The sequence below is a fragment of the Rousettus aegyptiacus genome, unplaced genomic scaffold (assembly GCF_014176215.1).
Source record: "Rousettus aegyptiacus isolate mRouAeg1 unplaced genomic scaffold, mRouAeg1.p scaffold_m13_p_2, whole genome shotgun sequence".
NCBI classification, from domain to species: domain Eukaryota; kingdom Metazoa; phylum Chordata; class Mammalia; order Chiroptera; family Pteropodidae; genus Rousettus; species Rousettus aegyptiacus.
In genome coordinates this window covers 28197995-28211054 of record NW_023416295.1, presented here as the reverse complement: position 1 = coordinate 28211054, position 13060 = coordinate 28197995, and the positions used below count along the sequence as shown (strand labels likewise).

General features: G+C 33.7%; 1 protein-coding gene across 3 annotated transcripts in view; it reads right to left on the bottom strand.

Moving 5' to 3' along the window:
- SATB2 (SATB homeobox 2) overlaps positions 1-13060 on the bottom strand; it is a 177489-nt gene that overhangs the window by 140450 nt on the left and 23979 nt on the right. For all 3 annotated transcript variants that reach the window (XM_016131054.2, XM_016131052.2, XM_016131051.2), the window contains exon 3: positions 11015-11191. In XM_016131054.2, the coding sequence (XP_015986540.1) occupies positions 11015-11191 (177 nt within the window). The remainder of the gene's footprint in view (positions 1-11014; positions 11192-13060) is intronic.

The following is a 13060-nucleotide window of genomic DNA, read 5'->3' as shown; positions in this document are numbered from 1 at the left end:
AATAAAGTTTCCTGAATGGCACAATATCTTTTTACTCTTCCCCACATTAGAAAACTTAACTGTTTGCCACAAGGCAGAGGCACAAAAGAAAGCAGGTCAATGCTGTTTTAAAAAAATAATTAGCTGTTCACCTGCAATGAAACTGAATGGAAGAAATGTATTTTCAATGGATAACTATATTCTCACATAAATGTTAGAGTAAGTCACTCTGACTGTCCAGCATGGGCTAGGCACAGTGTGTGTACTTAACACCCCTGACTACTATTTAACTGTCTACTCCTAAATCCTTCTCGATAATCAAAAGAAAGCTAATGTTTCAATTTGATTTGAAAACCAAAAGCCTCATTATTATGTAGTATTTGAAATAATAAAATATATTTAAATTATACATTATAATATTAAGTGAAAAACCAAAACATTGCATATATGTGACCTTCACTATGTAAAAGAATGTTACAGCTATAACTAAAAAGGAGTGCCTTATAATATTATCTGCCATTATCTAGAGGTGATTGGTTCATAGGGGTGGGGATTGTCTCTTTCTATTTTTTTCTGTATTTATTTTTTAGATTGCTATAACTAATAATCATTAGATTTTTATTAGAAAAAGATATTTTTTAATTTATAACTTTACGAGAAGCTTAGATATACAAAATGGGGTCTCATAAAATAAGATCGCATAAAAAGTCATCCCAAGACAGCAAGTTCAATTGTTGTTTAAACTTAAAACAAGCTTCCCACTCAATTAAAATATATATATATATATATTCAGTTACCAATTCCAAAGTGTCAATAATTTGTTTATGCTTATAAAATATAATTACTATTAGTTTGAATTCTGTACTAAATTGACAGACTCAAAATATAACGCCACTGAATGGGATATTGGTTAAGTACACATTCTCTGGAGCCAGTTTTTGGTATCGGCCAAGCTATTTACCTCTCTGAGTCTCAGTTTACTCATTGGTAAAATGTGGACAATAATACTATGTACTTCATAGGATTATTATTATGAGGATTGAATGTTAAGCACCTAGAACAGTGCCTGCTACATAAGAAGCACTAAGTAAATATTAGTATTTAGTATAATTAATCAATTAATAATATCAAATTTACTAAATATATTCACGACATGTCTATTATGTAAAAATTTCAGTTTGTCTCATTTTCTAAACTATGGCTTAATATAAGCTAGTTCTGACAATGTTATCCTATGCCAAACATGAGTTAGTTTATGTAGGTAAATTTTTCAGAAAACTGAGGCTTAACCTTTTAAGTGCCTACATCATTTTATTTTTATTCCTCAAAACCCACTCAAAACCTTTAATTTTGTTCTAGCTAAGCAAAAGCCTAAATTTGCCAAATTTACACAAGATAGAGAGAACGAGTCCAAAATAAGCACAATACATATAATGTCAGGTCCTACCTAACATTTTATTATACATTTATGGTTTACTTTCTATTTCCCTTACTGGAATGTAAGTGTCTTGAGCACAGGGGGCACTATATGTTTGGTTTCCAGCTGTGTCTCTAACACCTAGAACAATGCTTGGCACATAATAACCACTCAATAAATATTGGTTAAATGAGTAAAACGATAATGTGTAAGAGAGCCAGATAATTAAGGTATGATCTTTAAAATGTTCTGTGTAGTTTTCCTCTCCATAAAATGGATGCAGTAAAATGCAACCACATTTTTTTTCCAGTGGTGCTCAGAAGGACTAAAGATCTTAATAAAGTGATTTCTTTCCAAATAAGTCTGATATATCTTCCATTGAAGAGTGCCTAAAGCAGGCCCTTTTTAAAAGAAGTTCCTCTCACCCCAAGGAATCACTGTAGTCATAAAAATAAAACATGACATTTAGAATTGTTACTTAATACTGTGGCTCTGGAGCATATAGTCTCAAGAAAAACCACCATCTGAAGTTGGTAAAACTGGTCAGAGCTTTTGATCTAGAACAGACTGCCAGGATGGTGGGCCTAGCTTTCATCTGGCAGATTATAAAGCCTTCTAGAGCCAAATCATTGAGGACAGAGGTTTGACTGTGCTATGAGCTTTCCAGTATCTCATCCTTTGATTTACAAAACTGACAGAAAGAATCTGTCTGATGTATTTCTCTGCCGAGCTGCTTCGAGCTGGAAGCAGACAGAGAGGAACCTCGGGTGCTGTGTATTTGCATATAGCCTGCAGCAATCTTTTCCAACCTGAGTAAAGAGCTTGTAAAACATTAGCGCAGATTTGCTGTTCTGTCCTGGGTAATAGATATTTCTTCAAGCCAAAAAGAGGCAGACAGATAGAGGGAAACCTTTGTATTTTCTCTCGTCGACACACAGATAATTTTGCCAACTATTGTTCTTGAGCAAGCAAATGGTCTGCACTCTAGAGCCTTGATGTGAGACTCTTTTAGAGCTCTCAAAGCTGCCATTGAAAAGGGGAAAAAAAATCATTTCAAAGTGCTGGGTTTTAAATGCTCATCACAACATGTGAAATCTATCTGGCACCGCCAAAACCAAACCTAGGTGCCTGTAAATGACCAAATAGCCAGCTAAATGCTGGTTTTTCACACCTGCCTCCCATAACCACCACTGAGCTTGTCATGTGTCACTGACCACACTGTAGACAGAAGAGGTCCCTGACATCTCAGGGTCCCCTTTGGGTGCCAAACTACATAAATAAGTAATAAACAAACTGCCCACTTACTGATCTGATGCAGACGAATGAATTTTACAGAGTTGAAATCCCATAAGAATTTGAAAATACAGTATTGTATCTGAGAAAATATGGACAAAGTATAAATGTAAACTATACACTAAAATAAGAAGCGAAAGACCTACAATTCTGAAATTTCAAAATTTCACAAGGAATTAACTGAAATTATAAGAATTAGATGACAGAGTTCTTATCTATCTTTTTAGAAAAATGAAGCAGGGAGGTTTAAAAAAGCATTTTAAGATTACAAAATATTCTATAGCCAAGAATTTTTTTACTGTCTATCATGAATGTCAAAATAGACTTTCTTTAGAGCTAGAATATGACGGTGTACCTGAGAGCTGTATCAATGGACTACTTTAAACATAAAGGATCTACCCAAAAGGTAACAGCACTATCTATTGCAGCATTTATAAGTGTTTTAATAAATGTGTTCTTTACCAATGAGTTCAAGTTCCTTGAATGGAATCTGTACTGCATTTCCTTAAAACACAGAAAGACCGGGGTCTGCAGCATAGGAATCCACCTTGAATTTAAAATCTCTATAGTAGTAAAAGACAGTTGTGCTTTAGAAGGAAATGGGATAAAAAATTAATCACAAAATAAATTGTATCAAAGCATCACCAATTTTAGATTGTAGGTTTTCGACACATAACTCCTCAAAGTTATATATTTTTAATGGGACATACTTTAATTATTAAATAAAAGTTATATATCACTGTGAGTCAATCTTTTTAACCTGAATCATTTTACATGAATGACAAAGGGTAGAACTCAGATGATCAGTGCCCTCCAAGTCATAGGCATAAATTAATGCTTAAACTCAGAGAAGAAGGATTTTAAGCAGTTTTGAAAATATACCAAAGCTGATGACTGACCACCATGGCCAATTGCCCCAAACAAAACAGCTAACTGAAAACACTGCTAAACACTTCTCTCATCATGGAAGAAATAATGAGCTGGTTTTTATAACAAATTATTTCCAATGATATGATTTTTTTTAATAGGCAGAAAGAAATTGCAAGGTCAAAGGTAAAGTGAGATCAGATTTTTTTTTTTAATTCACTGCCCTTAACAGTTTTTATCAAATACTTCCTACTCAACTGCTAAGCATCCAGTAAATCAAGTCAGAGAGGGTCTTCACCCTCTATAAATTTATATATAGACAATAATTCTACCAGCTGACCTTCATGTGTGCCATAATTACATATTTATAGGTTTTAAATAACACATTTATAATAACATAAACAGATATAGGACTATAGAACTATAAACATTATATTAGATATTCATTCTTAAGTGTATATTAGACAAGGAAATAAGATGAGCATTTTATTTCTATTGGCATTTAGTTAAAAAGTAGTTTTTCAGGTTTTGCTGTGTGCGAGTGAACAAACATACATGCTCACACGTTGATATATGAATATTTGATTTTACATAGTAAAGGAGGGAAGCGTATAGAGGGCTTGTTAGAGATTTGTGTTGGCCCAGCCAGTGTTTCACATTTTGGCCTGTCTCGCTCTAATGAGGGCTGAAACATGGTTAACAGCAATTTGGGGTAGCTTTTTTAGCTCTCTTTTGAGAGCCACAGAATTTTTTTAAAAGCAGCTTGTTTGTTAAAAGTTTGCTCCAAGGCCTAAAATTTCTAAATATGCACCTTTTTTCAACATTGCCCTTATAAAGAAAAAACTGCTGAGAGTCTCCCAAACAGGAGCGTTTAATTAAAGAAAAAGGGTGGGGGGTGGGGGAAAGAAAGAGCTAAAGAAAGAAACCAAGGAAGCAAGACAAGAGATCATTTTAAACGTATTCAATAGAAAGAATGTCAAACTTTTAGTGCATAAAAACTTGGCTCCAGAAAACATATGTCTTTTAACCATCCTCAAAAAAAAAAGTGTGATTTTCAGAATTCTTTTCCAAGGTTATGATTGATCTTATTAATTGTTTATTTGAAATCATAGTATTTGCAGAAATTTATAGGGTTAGATTGCCATTAAGTTTAGAAAAAAATAATAACTCTGAACTAATTTAGCAGCAAACAAGTTTTTTAAAAAATTTTTTTAAATTTAGGAGCACAGGAAATCCATAGATTCAAAGACTTGAGAGACACATCAACCAAGTACAATATATAGATTTATATGTCTTCTGATCTGAATAAGAAGACACTAAATATATATATATAGTTGCATACATATATATGTGTGTATATGTGTGTGTATATCTATATATGTATATGTATTAAAAATTTGAACCTTGATGAATATTCATGATTTTAAGAAATTATCTTGTTTTTTAGGAATCATGCTAGTATTGTGGTTATGTTTTTAAAATAGATTTTATCTTTAAGAGATACTTAATAAAATATTTGTAGATAAAAACTTAAAAATAATCCAGTGAGAGAGGTGAGAATTGGGTAGAGGCAGAGATGAAACAAGATTTGCTATGAATCGCTAATTGCTGATCCTAGATGATGAATTCATGAGTATATAATATACTCATCTCTCTACTTTGTATATGTTGCATGTTTCCATAGTAAACCATTTTAGAGAATTAATTTAAGAACAGAGCATTTCAAGTGCTAAACAGTTTAAAATGAAAGTGTATTTATTTCTAATGATGAAATTTACCTTAAAAGTAGCTTCTATGTAAAGTTTTTCCCAATAGTATGTTATAAAGAGCTAGTCCACTGAAAAGTATATAACAATAAATGAATAACATGTATAAAATAATAAACAAATAATTTAAAAACTAACCTATTCCTTTTTCATATAAATATACTTACTATTTTGCTTTTAAATCTTATTCTTTACATTCTTATCATTGTTTCTAGTTCATAGACTGACTTTATTCTCTCTACATACAATGCCTTCTAACAGATGAGGTTCGGATAGACAACAACAAAATATCTATAAGTTTTGGTCAGAAGAATCTGGATCCCAGAAATCTCATAAGTACCTTTTGAATAACCACCTCCTATGATTCCGAAAGTTATTATTAGAGTGTTTTGCACCATGAACATAGGCAAAACATCACTGACTATGAAATGATGACATAGAATAATATAGAAATGGTAATAGCTGATCAATAAGTCAAACTATACTTCACTTCTGATAAAAGCAGCTAATTTATGAATGGGAGGCAACTTCACAGTAATGCATGAAAAAAAATTCTTCATGGATAAAGTTCAGTAAAAATGAACCTTAAAAACTATTTTTATTCAGTCAACAAACATTTATTTAATTCCAGTAGACTTCACATTGTGCTATATATATATATATATATATATATATATATATATATATATATATATATATATATATATATATCACTGTTATAAGGAAACAAAATAGTTTCCAGTTCCTGAGTTCAAATCTAATTATCTCAAGAAAGTAAACCAGCACTTTTTAGGAACGCATATACTATTTCTCCAGGGTAATAAACAATATCTTCAAGTTAATTTATTCATTCTTCCAATATCAACTGAATGTCTACCACAAGTGCCATGTAAGCATCACGAAAGCAAGAATTTTTTTTTTCATTTGTTTATCACCTGGACCTAGAATTGTGATTGGCACATGGTAGGCATCTAATACTGCAACATTAATTATTTTAAAGAGCATAATTGCTAAGGAATATGCTTTATTTTCATAATAGGAATCACTTTGGCCTTGTAAGCGAGAATTGTATATTGGAATTATTCAACCTACTACAGGCCCTACTATAGTTTTAAGAGTTGGCTTTAAAAGACAATAATTCTGTGAGGTTCGTTTTTTTGTTTGCTTGCTTGTTTTTAATGAAGTCTGTCTTGTACCCAGAAAAAGTATCTCTATATATTTTATAACATCATTATTGAATACATAATTGTTAGCAAATAAGTATAATTATTATGTATTTCGTAAGCACCTAATCCAAAAAGTCCTACCTTGTGCTTGCTTTGGCAGCACATATACAAAAAGTTCTGTCTTTAAAGACTTATGTCAAAAAGTAAAGCACAAGTATTAAAGAAGAGTTGACTCCTATCCCAACTCTAAACTCGCAATGATCAGGGCTATCACAGGACAGCCCTGTGGTTAAGGACCCTGACTCTGTGGGTCACTGGGATTCAGATCTCTGCTCTTCTACCCTGTAGCTCTGTTGCCCCTGCAAAAGTTATATTCCCTTCTTTATTTGCCTCAGTTTCCTCAAAATGGGAAACATAGCTTACTTCAAAGAGCCATTGTGAGAATTAAATGAGTTAGTACATGTAAATCTCTTAAAATAGTGCCTGACAAATAGTAATTGCTCAATCAATGTTACCTAGCAGTATTAAGATTCTAAGAAATCCCTTGGTTTATACATCGCAGGGGCTCATCAATGATTTATTAATATTTTTATAAATCTTAAGCAGAAAAAACAACAGAAATACAAGTTTTCACACACAAGTAAATTAAAGACGATGTGAACTGCTTATCAAAATTGGGGAATAAGGTAGAAATAACTTCTTACTTTTTCATAGAGGAAGTAGAATTTTATACTTATATATTTTTTTCTGATTAGACAAGGAAGAAAAATTCACATAATCCTACCACCCACTCTGTTAACATATTAATATATTTCCTTTGTCTTTTTCCTATGCATATATGTGAAATTTTATATAATTAAGATAGTATTGGCATGCTGCTTGATTTACATAATATGTATTAAACGTATTTTTCTATTGCTTTTAAAAATATCTTAAACACTCCACCAATTTAATTATTCCAACATAAATAAGAAATAATGGTGATTAATACACCTTCTCTTGAATCCATAATTTTGTATACTCATGATCCCAAAAATAACTGCCCAGAAAGAATGTTTGCTTATTTATTGTTTGGTATATTTATTTCTCATTAAATTTGCTGATCAAAAATAAATTTTAAAAGTTACTTAAAATTTTACAGAAAGCAGGGGTGAGAGAAAATGCCCACTTACAAATTAAGTCAAATGTGCACAGTGAGGAATCACATTGCCATCACTGCCACCCCCTAAAGTTCACTGTCCACATTGGCAAGTACAAATAGTTACTTAATCAGTTGGCTAAAAGAACTCTCTGGATAATGTGGAGAGGTCCATGGCTATTACCAAAAGCCTTATGGAGCAGAACTGAAAGAATGAAAAGGAAAGAAGGAAGAAAAATAAATGGAGGGATGAGTTTAATTTGAAAAAGTGGGGTAAGGTTTACTGCACAGCAATACCCTAGATTAACGCTCTTCTTTCAAAAGATTAGAAAATTTTTGATTCGGGGACATGGACTCGTCCACCATATAATGTAACATGTGCTTGCTGTTCATTAGATCTTAGCCTACCTATTCTAGGAAAAGCAAAGAGCCTGCCACTTTCCGGCTTTTTGCATATGCAAATGGAAGATCGAATGAATCCTGCATCTCACATCCTTGAAAACCACAGTTAATGTCATGTGTGCTAGGAAATGCAGGGTTTGGGTCAATTGGAAGTATGGTACCCATAATTTATGACAATATCTTGTGTCCTTAAACTCTCTTGGGTCCCAATATCTGATTTGAAACAAAGAAGGTTACTATTAGAAAGGAGGGTTAGGGACTTGGAAGTCCCTGAACTCGGTTTTAGTGGAATTTCTGTCATTCTTTAGAGTCAGGTACTCTTTATTTATGAAGTCTCTTCAGCTCACCTGAAGTTAATGTGCTCTCACAAAAAGAAGTTGACTATCCTAGAGAACATAGATACATGGCCTTGTCATTGAGGCTTTAGTATCATTCCAAAATAATGACAATGCCAATGTATCTTCTCTTTTAAAGGCAATCTGAATACTATTCTAATTCGATTATTGAAACTCTTTTCTGGTCATGTCAAAATTAAAAATCATGTTTCAAGACCCTCAATCTTTAATATAGGCTCAGGCAACCTGCTCTCCTTACAGTTTAGTTCTGCTCGAATTTTCCAGCAGAAGAAGAGATTCAGGAACACTCATTTTCTCTGCTACGAATGGATTTGCCAGTGACTTCTCCATCTTGGGAGAATTACCTAAACACTGAACAAACAAACTAAACCAAAACAAATCAAAATAAAACTATATACACGAAACCTCAGGCCTTGAATATGTAGTCATATCTTATGCTACCTCCTTTTCTAGCTTTCTCCCTCTCTGCTATTTGTCCAGCATATGAACCACCTGTCTTATCACGCATTCTGTTTGTTCTATAATAAACATGCAGCAACCCATACATGTTTGATGACCTGAACGACAACAAAGATCAAACAAACAATTTTAAGTTTTTCTATTTATCCAAATCAGACATCGGTAGCCTAATTTAAAAAAGAATAAACTGTGCTTTTTGTTTCTCTCTGTGAGATTACAGAGGATCAAGTGATGAAACCTTCGCTTACCCACAAAACAAAATATATCTGTGACCTAGGGCACCTTCAAAATATTGATTCAACTTTTAAAAATTGTAGTTTTTAGTGCTTTGCTTTTTATTCATGGTTTCAAAAACTTTGGGGAAGCAAATATTTGCTTTTTACTTTTCCTCTGTTTAATCTTCCAACGTAGATGATATTTCTTGCTAGTGTATCTCACCTGGGTGTGCAAAACTCGGTTCACATCACTAAATGGAACAGTGTGGCTCCCTAGTGCAAATTTCCTGAGAGTCCTTTCCCTGAGTCTGTGCCAAGAATCAAATCTTGGCCACTTAGTGTTCTGTGCTCCACATGTGAGCTCACGGCGCGTTGAGCAGCCGTGCTAACTGAGATGGATAGCGCTGTCAAACAGGAAGCTGGCACACCAGGATGCAAGCAGTGGGATACAATGACCTTTACATTCACAGAAAAATATCCCTAAAATGGCATGAAAAGTTTATGGGGTGGAAGAAGGGGGGATTCTTTTATTTTATTTAGGCACATAGCATGAAATAAAAGCAATGGTGCCAGTATGCAATTTGCTTAAGATCAAATCTTGAATCCCTCACACAAGAAGGAAAGTCGTCAGAGAAAGGAAATGAATCACCTTTATTACACTGCTTTGAAAGCAGTGCACTCTATGATTCGGCTGTATTATGGCACTGGACAGGCCAAGTGCTCTGGTTCAGAATTTACTTGGACTCACAATAATATAAGAAGTACTACCTGCCCTGGGAAAACATTCTTGACTCCCTGGTTTCAGATGGGTTGCTTTCTTGGTAGAACTAAGATTAACTTAAATGCTTAATTAAAGCATTTTTTAAAGAGCAATGATCTGCTTACAGAATCAGAGTCGAGAGCTTGGGAATTTAAATCCCATGTTCTTGGTCACTGTAATCGTAACTGTGAATAAACTGCTTAATCTCTCAAGTTTCCTTATCTGAATAAATAGATGCTCTGATTGTTCTCAGGAATTATACGAAGAGGAATTCATAAAAAAATACAGCAAAGATCCTTGGCACATATACCCCAAGATGTTAAGTAAAGATGATAATTTATACGAATATACATAGGAAATTAATAGGTAAAACAAAACCTGGAAGTCACATCTTTCTCTCCTTTAATTATAACCATTATCATAAACTATACAATACAACCATTTCAGCTGAAAAACAAGAATAATCATTCTACTGGGTCAAAAAAATTTTTTTACATTCTTCAAAATATGGGGGGTATTTTTGTTGTTATTTGTCAATTCTAGGCATGAAAAAATAGTGAGCTGTGATTCAGAATGAAGCAACACAAGCTCGCAATGGTCTCCCCAGTGCTATATAATATAAACTGAAATAATAATGCAATTTAAATATTTAATTAAATAAGTAAGAGGAATTGATCACAAAGACACTGAGTTTCTTTAGTAAATGGACTATATCAAAACTACAACGCTGTTTTCAAAGACACAAAACCACAGTAGGATGCACTTATTTTTTTCCATTTAATTAAAAGCTAATTGTAAAGTGCAGAAATTGCAGTAAATATTTTTTACAAACTGAATGCTTATAAGTAATGTATTAAAGTTTGGTAAGTCAGGAGTTAAATAACTCAGCACTAGCTCTAAGAATATCAATTTGGGGATTTAAAGAAAATAACAGAGTTAGCAATGAAAAAAACAACTGTGATGATCACTTTGAACTGCAAGTTGATTTTGGTGGCTCTAGAGGTGCTCCTCAAATGCTTCCCATGCCCAAAGCAACCAGAAAACAAGATCCTGCAAAAAAACATGCTGCCACTCAGTGGGAAAGATGCTAACTCTGACCACTCTCCACCAACCTTGGTTTGGAGAATTATTTCAGGGAGCACATTCTTCCTCAGATCATGACACAGGAAAAATGTGAGGAGGAGATGCATTAATACCTTGTGCCTGAGCTGCGGAGCTGTGGGAGTACCCCAGGGCTAGGAGCGCGGTCTCCACCAGCTGGCTAAAAAGCACGTCTTTTCGAACCAGGACGAACTCAGCGTGTTCTTCTCTGTTGTCATATTCAAGAGAGCCGTCCAACTGCTCCACCACACAAAAGACAGGAATCATCAAACCTGGAGAGACAAAATCCAAGAGCAAAACACAAACATTACAAAGCAAATCTCAGTCACCATGATGAGAAGGGAAGAGACAGTTATAAAAGTCACTCATCTGTGATCGACAGTGGTTCAGATTAAACAAGCTTCTCAGTCAGATGGAGCTAATGGGAAAACTGTGGATTCCTCTCCCCCAACACACACTCCCCATTATTACCATTAGACTGCAGCAGAATTGCCCTAGGCCTTGGCAAAAGCCCTCAGATTCTAGTCATTAAAAAGTGGAGTGTACCAATCAGAGGTGCCCTGACTGAGAGACCTCAAGTTCACAGGTGCCACACAGGTGAGGTTAAGGTGACATTCTAGACACTCACACCCTTCACTACGATGGCTTTATCATTAACTTAATGAGGACTAGTATTTTCAGATCAGATCTGCTTTTGTCTGGAAATATTATAAATTACTTCGTAGGAAAACAGATTTGATTTCAGAGCCTAAGCCATTATGTGAATATGTACAAGAAAGTCAATAAGTATTAAAAGAGGTCTCTTATATCTTTTATTTTTCTAAATCCTGATGAATAGGTGGGTCATCAGTTAGCCCAAAAATACCCTGCTCATGAAAGTCCTAATTGCTGTTTAACTGATAATATATATCAAACATAAAACTTTGTCTTTTTTAATTATTATTTTATACATCAACACATTACCACTGGAAAGGGATTATCTCTTCTTGCGTATTCAGAGAAAAGAAGTAAACTATCCTAAAGAATAAAGCAAATTAGTCTAGTTGAAAATCTGTTGAAATCTGTTGTCACTGAAATATTTCTCTGCTTTGTATCAAAGTGTGAAATGCTAAAAAATGTTTAATTTGCCAAAGATTTTTTATAAACTTTTTGAAAAAAAAAAAGTCACACAGGCATTTAAATCTAAACATAGCCACGGCATAAGAAGATCAAAGTTTTACTAACATACAAGTAATAAACATGGACTCTGTCATATGTAATTCATACAATTAGTATGTTATGGAATAAGGATCTGCTCTAGGTCTTTTCTTTGTGCAAGAAAAATCAAAAATTATGAAGGATGTTTGAGTAGGCAAAGAGATGGGGAAGATGGAGGGTTAACTGGTCATTGTGAAGGCACTTTACCATAAAAATCAGATCTCTGTGTAAAATGGCATATGTGAGTACAGCCTTTAGCACACAGAATGCATAGGAGTTATTCTAGAAGCCTTTCCCTGTTGCTTGGTCCCTAGAAGCCTCCTGACTCACTCTGACCTGAAAAGCAGCGAGTAGGAGCAGACATTCTGCAAACTACCAGGTCACAGATTTAGATTTTTGTTCTAAAGATAATACAATGGTACATCTGGTTCCCATGTGCTAATTATTATTATTAAAGATAATAAGTATTGGGTGTAATTATTAAATATAATCATTATTAACAATAATAATACTCATTAAGAATTATCATTAAAGATCGTAGTAATTATTATTAAGCCTGGAAAACAGTCTAACAAGTCATGTCATTCCATACCTGGGACAACTATTAACTCAGTGTTTACTCTTCAGAACAACAAAGCAGCATCATTAACTATAGCAAATACAATATCCATGGTATAGATTTATGGAAAATAGGAAACAACGGTGGAACAGACTGATTATTTTTAGACAAAAGGAAAATTTAGCCTGCCCACATGGTGCCTTGTGAAATAAATATTTTAATTGTAACAGTATTGGCATATCAAATGCTTATTTATCTATGCCCAGTTTATTCCCAAATGTATGTAAGACCTGCAATGAATAATAAAAATTAGATTTCCTCCAAATCATCTCTGTGATCATTCATTTATTCAATTTTTATTCCCTAAACACCTACTGTGTGCCAG